Consider the following 16498-nt stretch of genomic DNA (forward strand, 5'->3'; position numbering starts at 1 on the left):
ATTGTTGAAGTGAGTAATCTAAGTTCTTTATCACATTCAGAGTCCTCTTAACTGAATTGCGTTAACCAAAGCCCTCGAAAGTTCCTCAGTATTACCAGGAACAAAATGCTTGTCAAGTTTGTAAGTCTATTTGATGATTTCATTTGTGTTAGTATAAAAAATTCATTGAATATAAAAAAAATACGGTGATCATACCTTTCTAATCAATTCTCGATCATAAAATTTGCTTAGGTTATCATCATTAAAGACAATTCTTTCTCCATCTATTATGCCATCCAAGTCTTCTTTAACATCATTGTTATCAGACAAATTGATTACCTTCAGGCATATCAATTCCCTAGAATCATCTTTTATTCCAAACTTCTTAAATGCGTCACCAATGTTAGAAGTGGGACCTAAACAGAATAAACATTCGGAGTGCAAAGTCTTAGTGCGTAACCTATTATATTTTTGTTCTATCAAGGCTTTATAGATGGCAGAATAAAGTTGTTCTTGCGAGACAATCAACTTGGGATCAATGAAAGCATATGACAAATCCGCGATTTTGGATCGTATAGTCTCTGCATTGGAAACATTTTGAAATAATGTGATTTGAAATTGGTATGCTGGAAATTGTGGAATGGTGAGAGACGACATTGAATGGCTTGGTTGGTGTATATTTTGATCTCTTGATGAGTTTGATGATAATGTATAGAAATTTCAGATTTTTCTTCTTTAACAAAATCGCGATCTTGAAGTTGAAATTAGAACATGAACTTCATTTATGTTAAACAATGGTCGTTCAGATACATAACCGGTTTCGATAGTATCTAAATGAGCTACAACATTTAAACATAGAATGACAATAGAAGTAGATACAAAGACCCAATTCAATAAATTATTAGATGGACTCCTGGATGAATCTGCGAATGCAGTATTAGAGGGAGAAAAAAATGTTACAGAAACTGAATCGGATGATGTGAGTCTCTATCAATTGTTGGATGAAGTTTCGGGTGGGAGAAAGCTAATGAATTGTTTGTTTCGTGACGTTACTCCTATCGATAATATGACTTTGACGAAATCATGGAATGATCGCGAAAACCCTTTTAATTCACATTCACGAAGAATAGCAAGAGACTGGCATGACGAGGAGCAACAATCGAGTTCTCAATTAAATACATCAATGGCATTTCAAAATGATGCACCTGTGATTTTCCAATGGAGTCATAAGGCTTCTAACACTAGAGACATAAGCGCACCAAATTCGCCAGAAATTAAAAGAAGTCGTGGTTTTAGTGAGTCCAAGAAAGAAACTACAAACCAAAGGTTGTTTAATGACGCCTTGAAAAATATTAGAGAATTGAATATACTGCGACCTTCATGGGAAACAATTATTTCGGATGTAGATGAATCATCTTTTGATAACAATACCGGACGTGCATACAGTAATGGAATGACTTCTATAGCCACAAGTGAAACAGGTAAAAACAATCCTTCTTGGAAAGATCCTAGTTTTAAAGTTGATCCATTACAGAAATTTGTGGTCAAAGAACTCCCTAAAGAGAAGAAGCCATCGGCTGATAAACCTGGGAAGCACAAATCAAAGAAGGGTGTTCTGTGGTTCTTAAAAGGTGGCCATCATCATAAGAAACCGGCTCATAAGACTAAGAAGGACAATATAGATTTGAACATTGAAAATAAGACCATAGATACATCCAGTACTGCCCCTATTGCAAATAATATACCGAAAACTGACGTTGATAGACACGATACACTACTACCTAACCCCATAAATGAAATAGTTTTTGACTCTGTCGGCAGTTCTTCCGTCAGGGATTCTACTAACACGAGTGGTTTCCTGCTAGATGAAGCTGACTTCAAACAAACGTATCAGGGTGATAATAATATAAAAAATGACAGTTCTTTGGAAATAGGGCAACAAGATGTCCCTACTGGACAGTTCATACCTATTGATAAAGACGAAAGCGAGTACGAAAACAGTGTAAATGCAGACGATGACGATGACGATGATGATGACGACTTCGGTGATTTTGCGGATGTGTCAGTTACTCCACCTATTCCCACTTCTGCTGCTAAGGAGCAATCACCAAGCAAACCTGTTGAACTACTAAAAGGCGAAGATAGAGATCAATCGAAATCCTCTGAGGTATCGGTTTCTCCTCCAATAGCACTGTCTGACGGTGACAAGGTTCCTAGTATGGATTCCTTCATTCCATTACAACCCATGAAAAAGTAACTTGAGGATTATTACCAGTAAACAACATGAAGTCTTTAATTTTAGTTTTATTGAATATAACTTTAGAGCATTGTATTTATTACCCGCACGGAATCTCAAAATTTGAAATTATAATGATGATCTACAAATATGTTTCATACATAATGTTAGGAACGAAACATATGTTGTTGGCAGACGTAAATACATCCTTCTGGAATTCGAAGTTGTATTGCCGGCCCAATTAGAATAGAGATCAGGATATTTATTACCCATTAATTTCTTCAAAACAGAAGCATACTGAATTTCCAAACAAACACCAAAATACCTCACAGGTTACGATATAACACGTATCCATCATGAAGACGATAACGATAATATATATTATCGGCTGGTATATCAGCTCTATTGCATTATCGTTATATAATAAATGGATGTTTGATCCGCAGAAAGGACTTGGGGTCACATACCCAATTCTCGTCACCGTGTTCCATCAAACCGTGCTGTGGGTTCTAGCCTTCGTATACATCAAAGTGGAATCTTATAAAAAAAGACCGATCTTAACAGATAAGGAAAATGAACCTTCTTCAACTGTGGCAGATACTGATGAAGATGATACTAGTGGTACCGGTACGGCCACTGTTGGACAATCGACTACGATGGCGGCTAAGAAGAGTGGGTATGATTGGAAATTCTATTTGAAATATATTATACCTACCGCAGTTGCCACAGCTGGTGATGTTGGATTTAGTAACGTTTCTATGAAATTTGTTCCTCTAACTATTTATACCACTGTGAAATCGTCAAGTATTGCATTTGTTCTATTGTTCAGTTGTCTTTTTAACATTGAAAAATTTCATTGGAAATTATCCATGATTGTTTCCATTATGTTTATCGGTGTCGTAATGATGGTTTATAAACCGGATAATGGTAAAACCACCAACAAATATGAAAGTCAATTTAGAATTATATTAGGAGCGTTGTTAGTCTTGGCCGCCGCATGTCTATCCGGGTTAAGATGGGTTTATACACAACTTGTGCTGAAAAAGAAATCGGACAATGATAACGAAGCTCATAATAGACTTATGAATAACAACAATAAAGGTACTGAAACCACCACAAATACAACTTCTCTTGCTGTCGATGAAGAAGAGTCTCAAAATATAGGTGCTTCGCAAGTACCAATTAAGGTTAAAAAAACACACCCCATGCATACGATATATGAACTAGCCCCAATAATGGGTGCAACATTATTTATAGCGGCATTAATTATTGAAAGACCATTTCCAGGCATTTTCCAATCGAGTCTTTTCAAATTAGATCCTAAATTAAATGATGACATTACACCATATTCCATTTTCCGTGGATTTATATTATTAATCATTCCAGGTATTTGTGTCTTCATCTTAACATTTTGTGAATTTGGTATCTTGCAACACACAAAGGTTTTGACATTATCCATTGCTGGAATAGTAAAGGAAGTCTTGACCATTATATTGGGAATGTTAGTGCTTGGTGAAAGATTATCCAGAATTTATAATTGGGTTGGTATGATTATCATTTTATTGGATGTTTCATACTATAATTACTTTAGATACAACCAGAAATTGAAACAACAAGGTTATTTGCAAATTCCAGCTGATATTTCCAATGAGAATGATGATGATGAAGATGATGAGAGTTCGAATATGGAGAATTCCAATGAAATGATTGCATATCCTATTCAAACGGATTCAGTCATGCAGGAGTTTGAACTTAATAAAGTTAAATCCAATCATTTTGCAGCAAGCTCATATTCATTCGAGAATATATGATTCGATAATACGTTGCCTTCACATTTTTTTCTATAAAGATAGCTCTTTTACATAATATGCATTTTAAGATTATATATACCAATTAGAACAAAAACGGTTTAAAGTTCGTTATTTCATTTTTATTAAAAAATACCTATATAATAAAACAGTACCATTACTGTCATTAATAATTAATACACCGATTTCCCATTTACAAAAAAAAATTCATAGCTTTGTTCCAAAGGAATAATTATAGAAATTCAAATATTGTTTAGTTTCTTTCAAATGAGTTTCACTAATTAGCGTAGGATTCAACGTTGTGGAATCGTTATTCAACGTGTTTGCCGATATAAACGAATCATCATTTATGTTTTTAAATTCAGATGGTGTCTTTTCCATATAATCTCTTGGGTTGTAAGGACATTGTTCCATATCCAATGGCATTATATAATCTTCCAGTTCATCAGTTGTTGATATCGATGTTGAAACTGGTTTGTTATTAAATGATGAGAAGTTTAGACTATCATTTGATGATAAGGAAGATGTTGATGATGGAATGGATTCAAGTAGATGTATATCCTGAGCTGCAAGTGGATTATGGAGAGGAGAATTATCTGTAGCGATCGAAGTTCCAGTAGAGTTGGGACTTGTTGTTGCGTTCTTCTTGTTGTGAGTTGCCTTTGATTTCCTCTTCGACTTGGGTTGACCCTGGAAGTCTTCTGAATTCATCATAATCTTGTTATTACCATATTTGGAAAGAATATCATTCCTATTCGTATCGTGAGCAACAATGACCATTGCCTCTAGAGCTTCTTTATTTGTCAAGATTTTAGGATCCACGACACTTTGTGCAGTGGAGATAAATCTTGAGTGGCCCGTTGAGGTCTTAATCATCTTTAATTTACCCTTCTTCTTTCTTCCTGTCTTAATATTTTGTAAATAACCTTCTGGTAATCCATGGCAATCACCAGATTCAATATGATTCTTAATCCAATCATCAGCAGTGGTAAAGGATTGTCCACATTGAGAACAATGACCAGATGATTTAGCTCTATCCTGTGGTTTCATACCCTTAGGATAAACAAAATGTCTAGCCTTCAAATGAGTCTTATAAGTGTCTCTTCTACTAAATCCTCCCGTATTATGGCAACGAGATTCCGATAGAATATCGCTATTGAAGAATGGGCAATGATATGCCTTTTCAACAGCGTGCTTCTTTATATGACGGGTTAGATATCCTCTGATTCTAAATTTGGCATCGCAATAATGACATATGAAAGGACCATCATCTGTCTCCTCGTCTTCTTCTTTAGTGGGGGTTTGAGAATCCTTTAGTTGCGGAGGAGAGTTGTTACTTTCTGGGGAGAGTGGAAGAATATTATTATTGTTGTTATTGTTGTTCAAATTGCATGTTATTACGCCTTGTGGATCTAAAGAAAGTGACATTGGCGTATTTGAGATATCTAAGGAACAGGGCACCACAGCAGAGTTCGATAAAGTTGATTCACCTAGTGTAAGGTTTTCATCGATATTTGGCTTGGCAGGAAACAAGGATTGCTTCACATGTGTGCTAACGGTGCTAGGCGAGGATGATTCAGTACTGCAGCTTGATTTGCGGTTTTCCTTGGTCAAGTCGACGTTAGATGGGGTGCTAGGAGACTTTGCATTGTTTTCTACATCTGTAGCTGGGACTATGATGGTGGATACCAGTTGTTTGAAAATTTTCCACAACGAGTATTTATTGGATCCACTTGCAGGTGGAGTCACCGCATCTTTAGTCCCGGATTTTGGTAACGAGGGTGATAACAATGAAACTAGTGGCATGGCGAATATACCTGAGTCTTCTTATGTGTCTGCTTGAGTATGTGTGAGTTTGTTTGTTCCAGTTGTCTTTGTTCTTCTTGTTAGATCTAAATGACTTCCACTAATCCATGAAATATTCCTGACTAACGAGAATGGGGGATAACAAGAAAAGATTGAAATGAATATTCCCGTCGGATTTTAATCTCCACATCTCATTTTTTACGGTTTGTTTATTCTTTTATCGTGTTGTACGGTGGCCCTAGGGCTAAAATATAAAAACTTTGTTAACCCTACTTTTAAATTTTCAAAGCCCTAACTTTATGTGTTACCCTGTTTTCCTTTTTTTGAAATTTCAAACGTGCATGTCTGATCGAAATAATAGTGAACAATGAACAAATAATATTCTCGATCGTATACGCAAAGAGGGTTAACAAGTAAATCATTGCAAGCAAGTAAAGGAAAAGACATTAAACCTCTTTAACTCGTCCTTTCCTAAGACAAACAACAAACAACACAAATAGAGGAACACAAAATGCTCGTATCAAAGAGTATTTCAACTTTCTTACTCCTCTCACTGGCAAGTATACTTCCTAGTCAAGTATCTGCCTTAACATTAGACTTAAATGACACGGAATCATTACAAAACGCTACGTCTTTGGTGGCATATGGTCTTATGGACTATTACACGGGGAACCAATATGGGAAAACTGTCGGGATGTTCTCTGATCCATATTATTGGTGGCAAGCAGGTGGTGCTTGGGGGTCCATGTTAGATTATTGGTATTATATGAATAACGATACGTATAATGATGATATTATGGCTGCTCTTTTGCATCAAACAGGTGATGATAACGATTACGTCCCCTTGAATCAATCTACCACGGAAGGTAATGATGATCAAGCATTTTGGGGGATCGCTGTAATGACTGCTGCAGAAAGAAATTTTACTAACCCACCGGAAGATCAACCACAATGGCTTTATTTGGCACAGGCTGTCTTTAATACCATGGCGATGAGATGGGATAGTGACACCTGTGGTGGTGGGTTGAGATGGCAAATTTTCATTTGGAATTCGGGTTATGATTATAAGAATACCGTTTCCAATGGTGCCTTGTTCCATATTGCCTCTAGATTGGCAAGATACACGGGGAATCAATCCTACGTGGACTGGGCTGAAAAAGTTTATGATTGGATGTATGACGTTCATTTAATTTCTAATGGTTCTTACATGTACGTCTATGATGGTGTCAACATTGGTGATAATTGTACCACTGTAACTCCATACCAATGGACCTATAATCAAGGTTTATTATTGAGTGGGTGTGCTTATCTATATAATTTCACAGGTGAAGAATTATGGCACAACAGAACAAAGAATTTATTAACTGCTGCAGGTGTTTTCTTTAACAATAGTATTCTTTATGAAGCCGCCTGTCAAGGTCATAACACTTGTAACACAGATCAACGTTCATTTAAAGCTTATTTCTCACGTTTCTTGGGGACCACTGCTCAATTGGTGCCAGAGACAAGAAATCAAATCATGCATTGGATTAATACCTCTGCCGTGGCAGCTGCTCAATCTTGTTCAGGTGGTACTGATGGTCACACGTGTGGTATCAATTGGTTCGCTGATGGGTGGGATGGGATGTACGGTCTAGGTGAACAAATGGCAGCTTTAGAAATTATGGTGAATACAAAGGCTTTAAGTAAGGCTGCTCCTTATACAAGTTCTAATGGTGGGTCATCAGTAGGTGACGGTGCCGCTGGTACTGAACCTCATCCTACAAATTTAGCCCCATTACATATAACAAAGGGTTCAAGAGCCGGTGCAGGTATTATTACTGCGGTCATCGGTATCTCTATTGTAACTTGTGCATTATGGTTAGTATTCTAATCATTTCATCTTCATCTTTCCAAAACAAACAAAACAAAACATTCTCCACTACTATTGTGTACTACAATTTATTTTTATGATATTTTATTTCAATTTTATTTTCTTATCGTCTCTCTTTCTGTATGAGTCTATGTATTTTCAATATATAATTACACAAACTAAATACTATCCATTCATTTCTCAATAAAACATGCCGTAGAAGTTGAAATAATTAATGGAAACCTCTCTGTTAAACCATTCTATGGACAATTCCTTAATAAAATCTGCATCTTGTCCACTGAAACAATCCAATCCCAATTCATGTAATGTAAATCTCGTAAGATGTACAGGCTTATCAGAATCTAACGATTCATTCTCATCCAATATTGTCTCTAGTTTGTTATATAGTGCAATTTTGGAAAAATGGAAATATTGAAGTAGAAGTACAAGTTCTCCATCTTTCCTATCAGGGTGCTCAGGAGGTAGTGATCCTGAACCCCATTGTAATATTTTAGTTGCATCTAAATTTAATTCAAATGGTGGTTGAATAGTGCCCGCAGTTGCAATCCAATATAAGCTGTCAATGATAAATTGCAACCATGACATTGGTTCTACTACAGGTAAGTATGTCTCTGGTATTATAATTGATCCGTGAAGGCAATCTCTAACCAGTACTTCGTATTTATTGGATTCATACTGAGTAGCCTTAATCGCTTTTCCTTGATTTGTTTCAATGATAATCTCAGCACTTTTGTAAAAGAATACTGTGGGTAATTTAATGACATAATCATATAATTCTGTCTTTTCTATTAATATTTCGTCATTAGAACATGCAATAAATCCTATTTTTTTATCTGATAGTTGTTTCAAATGATCTATATCCATAACCCCCACTGTATAAAGCGTTCGAATCATATTATTGTCATGTGCTATTTTCTGTAACAAAGATATCCAAAAGCAAAGCAAATTACAAGCATAATTTGAACTTCCTGCTGGATTAATTATTATAATTCTCTTCCTCAAAAGGCAGAGCTTCCAAATGGTAAAGATCGACGGACCAAATCGTTTTACCCAGACGGGTAGATCGTCAATCATTCCATATTTTGCATTTTCGACAATGGGTAATGGTTTATCACCACCATATTCCTTTAAAAAATCTTCAAGTAAAGTAAAGTCATTTTCCTTCCCATCTGCCATCCAGTTACTTAGTAAAGACTCCAGAGGGTTCAAATACATTCCCAGACATGATATCTGGAATGGGTTAAACATTGCTTGCAATGAGGGATCGATAATGACACCAATGGAATACATTTTTACTTGCTTCCTATCAATTTGCTGGTGAATTCCCATAAAATCTAATCCATTCTGTTTGAAAAAGCTCACACCATAGTAATAATCATTATTATTCTCGTTATTCTCGTTCTCCTTTGGAATCGTGAAAAACACATGATCATCCATCCGTTCATGGATACCGGATGGCAATGTCTTGAATTCAATGTTTTTAAATATAGCTTGTTCATTGGTATCATTTGATTGTTGCAATTGAGACCACACAAGAGTGTTTCCCTTCTTGACATCAAATTGGGTGAGGAATATTCCGATGATGGGCAATTGTTCTACTTGATCCATTTGATGTACAAACTTAGTAGAACTTTCCCTGAGGTCTGATTTGTCTACCTGAGTTGCCAGCATTTTTTTGATTACTTTGCTGTTTGATTACCTGGATCATATTACTTGTTCAACGACAGAATGTCAAATTTCTTTCAATAACCCTTTATTCGCCTCATTAAAAAATTAACAAAATTTGACGTTCTTTAAGGCCAGTCTATTTTTTTAACACAGCTCATCTATGAATTCGCAACCTAATTCGCTACCTAACAACAAATATTTGTAATATTTTATTATCAAACTACATACCATAATTTTTATTTATAGGCAACTAACTCAACTATTCTGTAGCCTATACCGCCCAAAAAAGTGGCAAAACTCGTTAAAGGTTTTACCTTCAGCCCATTTTTAAATGAGGTAATATTTCAATCCAACTGGTGTAAAGTCATGGCCACTCTTCCAGCAATGTGTGAGGTATTATTATCAGTAAAGAACCATAAAAAATCATGTATGAAAATAAGCATCCTAGAATCCTTTGATGGCCCCATTTATTTTATTGGTAACAACCAACCCTATTCTTTGGCTCCAAGGATAGAAAAAGAAAAAGTTAATTACACTGCAAAAGTGTTACTAGTGAGTTTCCAAAACTGGTATAACAAACATAAAAAAGGAGAAAGAATTTAAGCCAAAAATGGCTTCCCCCGTCATCTAATTTTCTTTTCCGGCATTTGGAGCTCTTACGATTATTTTAGCATTATCTTTAAATGTATCCAGCTCTATTACTCTTGTTTCAACGGTAGGTAACCGCCATTCTTAATATTTTTGCTGTCTTACCAAAGGTTCATTTTTTACGCAACTTTGAAGATTTTGAAAAACTTTCAATTATCAAACTCCGCAACAGATAAACAAAAAATACTTAGTCATTTACATTTTCACGACTAAAAACACAGATTTGCTAATTATCAGTAAAATTCAATAGCAATTAAACTAAAACTACGTATATAAAATTTCGTTAAATAAGTTATTAAAACTCAACAGTCAACTTATAAAGTGTTTTGAGTTCTGAAAACTTCGAAAGCGTGAGCAATTCTTTCAGACATGGTCTTTTCACCTTCTCTAACCCAGACTCTTGGGTCGAAGTACTTCTTGTTTGGAGCTTCAGCACCAGTTGGGTTACCAACCATAGACATGATGTAGTCCTTCTTGTTCAAGACGTAGTCTCTGATACCCTTCAAGTAAGCGTATTGACAGTCAGTATCCAAATTGACCTTGACAACACCGTTGTCAATACCAGTGTGGAATTGTTGGTCGGTAGAACCGGAACCACCGTGGAAAACCAAGTACAATGGCTTGGTACCCTTTGGAGCACCCAACTTAGCAGCAGCGTAAGCTTGATGTTCAGCCAAGATTTCTGGCTTCAATTCCATGGTACCAGCGTAGACACCGTGAACGTTACCGAAAGCAGCAGCAATGGAGAAGTTTGGAGAGATTGGGGCCAAAGCTTCGTGAACAGCGTAAACTTGTTCAGCCTTGGTGTACAAGTCATCCTTTTCGACGGATTCGTTGTTAACACCATCTTCTTCACCACCGGTGATACCGATTTCCATTTCTAACCATTGACCCATAGCGGCCATTCTCTTGAAGTACTTAACACAGGTACCGATGTTTTCTTCATCGGATTCTTCGGAAAGATCCAACATATGGGAAGAGAACAAAGGTTCACCAGTTTGCTTGAAGTAAGCTTCATCAGCTTCCAACATACCATCGAACCATGGCAACAATTTCTTGGCACAATGGTCAGAGTGTAAGACGACTGGAATACCGTAAGCAGAAGCAATAGATCTGATGTAGTGAGCGGCAGCGATGGAACCTCTGATGGAGGCGTTTTGACCATCGTTGGAGACACCCTTACCGGCAAAGTAGGCAGCACCACCGTTAGAGGTTTGCAAGATGATTGGACACTTGTTGTCACGAGCAGCTTCCAAAGCAGCAACAACGGTAGAAGAAGAAGTAACGTTGATAGCTGGGATGGCGAACTTGTGTTCTCTAGCGTAAGTGAACAAAGCTCTGACATCGTCACCGACAATAACACCTTCCTTTCTCTTGATAACGTCTAAAATACCCATTTTTGATTGATTTATTTTGTGGTTGGTTTTTTGAAGAATAATAATTAAAGAATACACAATGAAAAATATAGAAGGAAAGTAGATTTATCCTAGAGGGTGTAATCAAAACTCTTATATAAAAGCACGAAGCTAACCAACCAACTCGATGTGAGTGGAAAAATCATCTCACACTAAGGTAGTTTCACCGGGTCATGGGCTCTGCGTGAAGTATTCAGTAGAGTACATTGTTTGATGAGAATTCATGTGATCCAATGCTTTCTTTCTTGGTAGTTTATTCATTCATCACGTTTGCAGCGAAGCTCTGGGTGGACGGCTCCGGATTTTCTTAGGCTGGTTCTGGAAGCCGAAATAGAGGAATCCCGGTGTGTGGGTGTCGCACCGGAAAAACTTTTAGGGCTCTTTCCCCAATTTATCCGTGCTCCCCTGAATTTTGTGAGAGGAAGTTGTTCCTTCAAGGGTGTTCGAGTGAATCATGGAAAACGTCTTTCTCGTATTGATCCTGGGGAACGTGCTTCTATTATCCAGTTTAAAATATGTTTGTGGGTTTTTTTACTCCCGACTTTTGATAATGTAAACAATTTCACTATTGGCAGATTGTGTATGCTTGCAGAAGAATGGACGGTGGAACATTCTAGTATTGCAATTTCTATGAGCTTAATATATATTCGTTAGAGTCTTTTAGTTAGCCTGAACAATATTGTAATTATAATTTGCTCATAGCTTTTTTTTGCGTCATTGAAGTGCTCACCAATATAAGAGAGAATCCATTACATTCTTTTCCTTTAGCCGCTGAACTAAGTAAACACCCGTCTCTACGTTATTTAGTAGATGGGCCGGTAAATGTTCTATTAATGTCCTAAAAAAGGCTGTATGTATGTATGGTCTATTTTTTTTAAATATTCTTTAGAAGCTATTTTGAGGATTGTTTCAATTTACTATTTGGTGTAAATTTATTGGTTTTTAACAAGCGAAAACTGAAATATAAAAATATTTCCTTAAATCAAAAATAGAGAAATAGAAACTTATCTTGTCCATCATCTTGAATCATGCTAAAATATGTAGTAGTTTGCTAATTAATTTCGGTACATAAATTCGAATATTCAAACAATTACCCCCCCCCCCTTACGCTATTCCTTAGTGGTGCTATTTGGCACTTCTGCAGTTGGTTTCGAATTGAGAGATGGAGGTGCAGGTGCAGGTACAGGCACAGGCGCAGGCGCAGGCATAAAAGGCATTGGGAACATGGGAAAGGGTGGAAAGGGTACTGGCGGTACGGGCATTGGAGGCATTGGCGGCATCATGGGCTTCTCACTTATCTTTTGTTTCTTGTCAAGATGTGAATCTTCCTTGTCCACATTATTTTGGTCCTTATGACTTTCCAAAAATTCTTGTACTAATTTCTCTGCTTCAGAGTCAGCCACCAATGAATCCAGAAGAATGTCTTCCTTCCCACACTCGGGACAAACAAAATCATTTTCTACCAATGTATCTTCAATAGCTGTCTTGGAAAATAATTTATTACAACATTTGCTTGTCTTTACAGGATTCCTTAAAAGACCTCCCGTTAACGGACATGTTAATGACTCTGGTAAATCTTGGAAATGACCCTTTTGCCATATCGCATCAGCACCATTAACCAAACGATTCTGTTGTTTCCTTTGATAATCTTCCCATGATTGCTGATCTGCCACTTGAACAACAAACTTACCTTCATCTGTCACCATAATCTTTCGTTGCGCCATTTCCTCAGCAGTTATTGTATCAGGATCAATTTCAACCGTCTTTAAGAATTTCTTAGGAATACCTGTAGTCCTTCTTATTCTCTTACCTTCAAAATTTGGATCCGTGTTAGTCGGACAATTTTTAATCCAATGATCTTTTGCACCACATCTATAACACATATAACCAGGTGGTGGTGGCCCCTCATTATCCATAGCTGCCGAATTATTTTGAGCTTTGAAAAACACAGGTGTGGCTCCTGACATCTCTTGTTGAGTTTGCTCCCATTGATTTTCCTGGTTGGCAAACATATTTGCAATACGTTCTTCTTCAGTAATACCACTAACATTCTGAGTATTATTCTGTATACCAGCAGCAGCGGTAGTTGCCCCACCCGCCGTTTGCCTCCTGTTTTGAAACACTCTTGGTTTACCCGTTACATACCTCATAGCGTTCCCCACAGTGGCCAGCTGGTTCAAATTGGCACCAGTCCCTTTATTTCTTGCATGGATGGATGAATTCTTCAAAGCCGGCGACCTTCTAGCTATCACACTAGTGGATCTGGCAATAACCTCTTGATCATCTTCGTATTCTTCACCTGTATCGGGATTGTATAGACGTAATTGGAAGTCGGAACCATCACCTAATCTACTCTCTTGAATAATTTCTCTTTTCAGATCAAACACTGTCAGACCTGTCCCGTCAAAAAGTATTCTGGATGTTTCACGTTGTGATTTGAAACGATAAAAAATGGTACTACTCATTTCAACAGGGGGTTTGTTGATGTTCTTGATGTTCGTAGCCTCTGTCCTGGTGGAAAGTGACCGAGTATAAAATTCAATATTTTTTCACGTTTGTCAACTGCGGAATCTGAAATTTCAAATGAAGATGAGAATAAATAAATATCAAAAGAAATGGAAATCTAATTCAGTGAAAAGGAAAAATAAGGAACGGTTAGAATAAATATGGCAGTTCCAGGGTACTATGAGTTATACCGTAGAAGTACTATTGGAAACAGTTTGGTGGATGCGCTAGATACGCTAATTAGTGATGGTCGTATTGAAGCCTCCTTGGCCATGAGAGTGTTAGAAACATTTGATAAAGTAGTGTCGGAAACTTTAAAGGATAATACAGCAGCTAAGATGAGTGTAAAGGGGAACCTTGATACGTATGGGTTCTGTGACGATGTTTGGACTTTTATTGTGAAAAATTGTAAAGTGACCGTAGAGGGGAATTCTAATATAATGGATGCTAACGGTGAAAGTCAAAATGTTATAACGGTGGATAAACTAAGAATTGTTGCATGTAATTCAAAGAGAAGTGAGTGATCCTATCACTTTGATGCCTTCACCTAAAATAATGCTTAACTCAATGAAAAATTCCATAGAACCTGTCTTAACGTTGCATATTACAACTAGCAACAATAAGAAGAACAATTAAACTAATTCTAGAATCTCTCCCTCTTCGCTGTACCATATCCGATGGGCAATGTTATCCTTTCATGGATGGATTGTTTTTATCGTTTGATAACGATTTTTTTTTTTATATAGGACATATAAATTATAAGGGCAATTATCTCATTCATTCTACAGTATTGTTAATACACAGTCATTATTTCAAAATGAGTAATTCCTCATTTTTCTATGCATAAAATAAGGGAGAATATACCCCAAATTCTTGCATAAATCCTCAGTTTGTTACGTTAATTTTAATATTATTATAAGAAGATTAGCTTTGTTATACAAATTATAAAAGGATATTTAAATAAATAATGAATGTTTTGTTTGAATATCGCTTAGATCTTTTCTTCATTGATACCATGTTTCCAGATGGCAACGTATGGAGTAGTACCATCTTCACGGTAGTTCAACATGATGATCATGGCATCTGGGTCCATGGATTCACCAGTGAAGAATTCCCAGTCCTTGAAAGAACCAATAACCTTCTTGACGTAAGTTTGAGCACCCTTTTCAAAAGTGGCAACAGCGTCTGGGTTAGTTTCTTGCAACTTAGCCTTAACAGCCTTCATGTAACCCTTGATGTAAGTCAAGAAAGATTTCTTGTCGAAACCAGTTGGTTGTAAACGGAAAGTGTAAACAACGTTGTTAACAACTTCAGAACCATCGTCGACTTCGTCACCACCATCTTCAGCAGATGGGTTAGCACCGATATCGATGTCACCACCACCAACCTTGATCATAGCACAGTCAGCTTCGTAGATGACACCATCGACTTCCTTACAGTCGTAAGCATCAGACAAAATTTCGTCACCAGAGAAGATATCCTTGTAAATAATCATTTTAATTGAGTTTGAAAGTGTGTATGTGGAGGGTTGTTCCTTTTAAACAAGAGAAGAGTAAGATTCAATTAAACCAAATAGAAATAAACAATTCATAGAAAATAATAAAGGATTATAACGAGATGACTTTATAAATTTTTTCAAATTTTTTTTTCCAAAATTTTTTTTTTCATATTTCATTGTCCCCGTAGATAGCGATCCCATATATCATCTGCCACGACATCACTAGTAGTACAATTTAGTCCCATTAATAAATTCAATTGCTGTCTTGTTTGAGGGTCCATCTCCTGAATCATGTCTGTGTCTGTAACTAGACCGGGAGCCATTGATAGGGCACGTATGCCCCACGTCTCTGTCTCCTGTGATAGCGTTCTTGTGTACTGGATCAATGCGGCCTTCGAAGCAGAGTAGATGGATGTGCCGGGCACTTGGATGGTTCCCTCTCCCAGGATGGATGAGATGTTTATAATACAAGGTGGTGGTGGTTTAGGTAGTTCATGATCAAGTGCCATTTCACCTCTTTTGAATAAGTTTTGGGATCGTATCATCTTCTTGCAGACAAAATTACTAAGGGACACACAACTTAAGAAATTGATGTTCATTATTTGAGAGATCTCATCAGTGGATGTCCTTAAACTTAGGGAATCTTGCGTTATACCAGCACAATTAACCAGCAAGTTCACATAATAGTTTGTATTACTTGCATTTTTGTCCCAAATCTCTTCAAAAAGAGGTATATTCTCGTGAAATCGTCTTTGTAAGTCATCTGTGTATTCATACCCTGGGAAAGTTAACTTCTTGCTATTTCTCGTCTGCGTGGTCCAATTAGGCCAATCTGTTAAATCAATCGCCATAGATCTGTGTCTCTGTTCCGGTGATGTGAAGTGTAAATGGTCATTGATGTCGATGGCATTGATGCTGGAAAGGGATGAACCGATAGAGATGCAACTCATACCTTGTAACGACAACTTCTTGGCAATGGCTTTGCCAATCCCACGAGTACCACCTGTAATTATGGCAACTGGAATTCCCTTCCTCATCTTGGACTTTGTTGTACTTGTTCTT

General features: G+C 36.9%; 11 protein-coding genes across 11 annotated transcripts; 4 read left to right on the plus strand and 7 right to left on the minus strand.

Moving 5' to 3' along the window:
- Positions 1-36: 36 nt before the first annotated feature.
- On the minus strand, positions 37-636 carry CGI121 (Cgi121p; the record flags this gene model as incomplete). Its single annotated transcript, XM_003677895.1, has 2 exons — positions 37-126; positions 196-636. The coding sequence occupies 2 exons, from the start codon at positions 634-636 to the stop codon at positions 37-39; spliced, it is 531 nt and encodes a 176-aa protein (XP_003677943.1).
- Positions 637-838: 202 nt separating this feature from the next.
- On the plus strand, positions 839-2236 carry LFT1 (Lft1p; the record flags this gene model as incomplete). Its single annotated transcript, XM_003677896.1, has 1 exon — positions 839-2236. One exon carries the CDS (start codon positions 839-841, stop codon positions 2234-2236), a length of 1398 nt encoding a protein of 465 aa, XP_003677944.1.
- A 335-nt stretch (positions 2237-2571) lies between these two features.
- On the plus strand, positions 2572-4026 carry YMD8 (Ymd8p; the record flags this gene model as incomplete). Its single annotated transcript, XM_003677897.1, has 1 exon — positions 2572-4026. One exon carries the CDS (start codon positions 2572-2574, stop codon positions 4024-4026), a length of 1455 nt encoding a protein of 484 aa, XP_003677945.1.
- Positions 4027-4230: 204 nt separating this feature from the next.
- On the minus strand, positions 4231-5829 carry NCAS0H02890 (C2H2-type zinc finger protein; the record flags this gene model as incomplete). Its single annotated transcript, XM_003677898.1, has 1 exon — positions 4231-5829. The coding sequence occupies one exon, from the start codon at positions 5827-5829 to the stop codon at positions 4231-4233; it is 1599 nt and encodes a 532-aa protein (XP_003677946.1).
- A 511-nt stretch (positions 5830-6340) lies between these two features.
- On the plus strand, positions 6341-7702 carry DCW1 (putative mannan endo-1,6-alpha-mannosidase; the record flags this gene model as incomplete). The annotated part of the gene is made up of 1 exon (XM_003677899.1): positions 6341-7702. The coding sequence occupies one exon, from the start codon at positions 6341-6343 to the stop codon at positions 7700-7702; it is 1362 nt and encodes a 453-aa protein (XP_003677947.1).
- Positions 7703-7882: 180 nt separating this feature from the next.
- ANR2 (Anr2p) lies at positions 7883-9373 on the minus strand (the record flags this gene model as incomplete). Its single annotated transcript, XM_003677900.1, has 1 exon — positions 7883-9373. One exon carries the CDS (start codon positions 9371-9373, stop codon positions 7883-7885), a length of 1491 nt encoding a protein of 496 aa, XP_003677948.1.
- Positions 9374-10332: 959 nt separating this feature from the next.
- Positions 10333-11415, minus strand: FBA1 (fructose-bisphosphate aldolase FBA1; the record flags this gene model as incomplete). Its single annotated transcript, XM_003677901.1, has 1 exon — positions 10333-11415. One exon carries the CDS (start codon positions 11413-11415, stop codon positions 10333-10335), a length of 1083 nt encoding a protein of 360 aa, XP_003677949.1.
- Positions 11416-12542: 1127 nt separating this feature from the next.
- MPE1 (cleavage polyadenylation factor subunit MPE1) lies at positions 12543-13898 on the minus strand (the record flags this gene model as incomplete). The annotated part of the gene is made up of 1 exon (XM_003677902.1): positions 12543-13898. One exon carries the CDS (start codon positions 13896-13898, stop codon positions 12543-12545), a length of 1356 nt encoding a protein of 451 aa, XP_003677950.1.
- A 201-nt stretch (positions 13899-14099) lies between these two features.
- Positions 14100-14462, plus strand: TOA2 (transcription initiation factor IIA subunit gamma; the record flags this gene model as incomplete). The annotated part of the gene is made up of 1 exon (XM_003677903.1): positions 14100-14462. The coding sequence occupies one exon, from the start codon at positions 14100-14102 to the stop codon at positions 14460-14462; it is 363 nt and encodes a 120-aa protein (XP_003677951.1).
- A 467-nt stretch (positions 14463-14929) lies between these two features.
- Positions 14930-15433, minus strand: TMA19 (Tma19p; the record flags this gene model as incomplete). Its single annotated transcript, XM_003677904.1, has 1 exon — positions 14930-15433. One exon carries the CDS (start codon positions 15431-15433, stop codon positions 14930-14932), a length of 504 nt encoding a protein of 167 aa, XP_003677952.1.
- A 176-nt stretch (positions 15434-15609) lies between these two features.
- Positions 15610-16473, minus strand: OAR1 (3-oxoacyl-[acyl-carrier-protein] reductase (NADPH); the record flags this gene model as incomplete). Its single annotated transcript, XM_003677905.1, has 1 exon — positions 15610-16473. The coding sequence occupies one exon, from the start codon at positions 16471-16473 to the stop codon at positions 15610-15612; it is 864 nt and encodes a 287-aa protein (XP_003677953.1).
- Positions 16474-16498: the final 25 nt, after the last annotated feature.

This window comes from Naumovozyma castellii, chromosome 8 (assembly GCF_000237345.1).
Source record: "Naumovozyma castellii chromosome 8, complete genome".
Lineage (NCBI taxonomy): Eukaryota > Fungi > Ascomycota > Saccharomycetes > Saccharomycetales > Saccharomycetaceae > Naumovozyma > Naumovozyma castellii.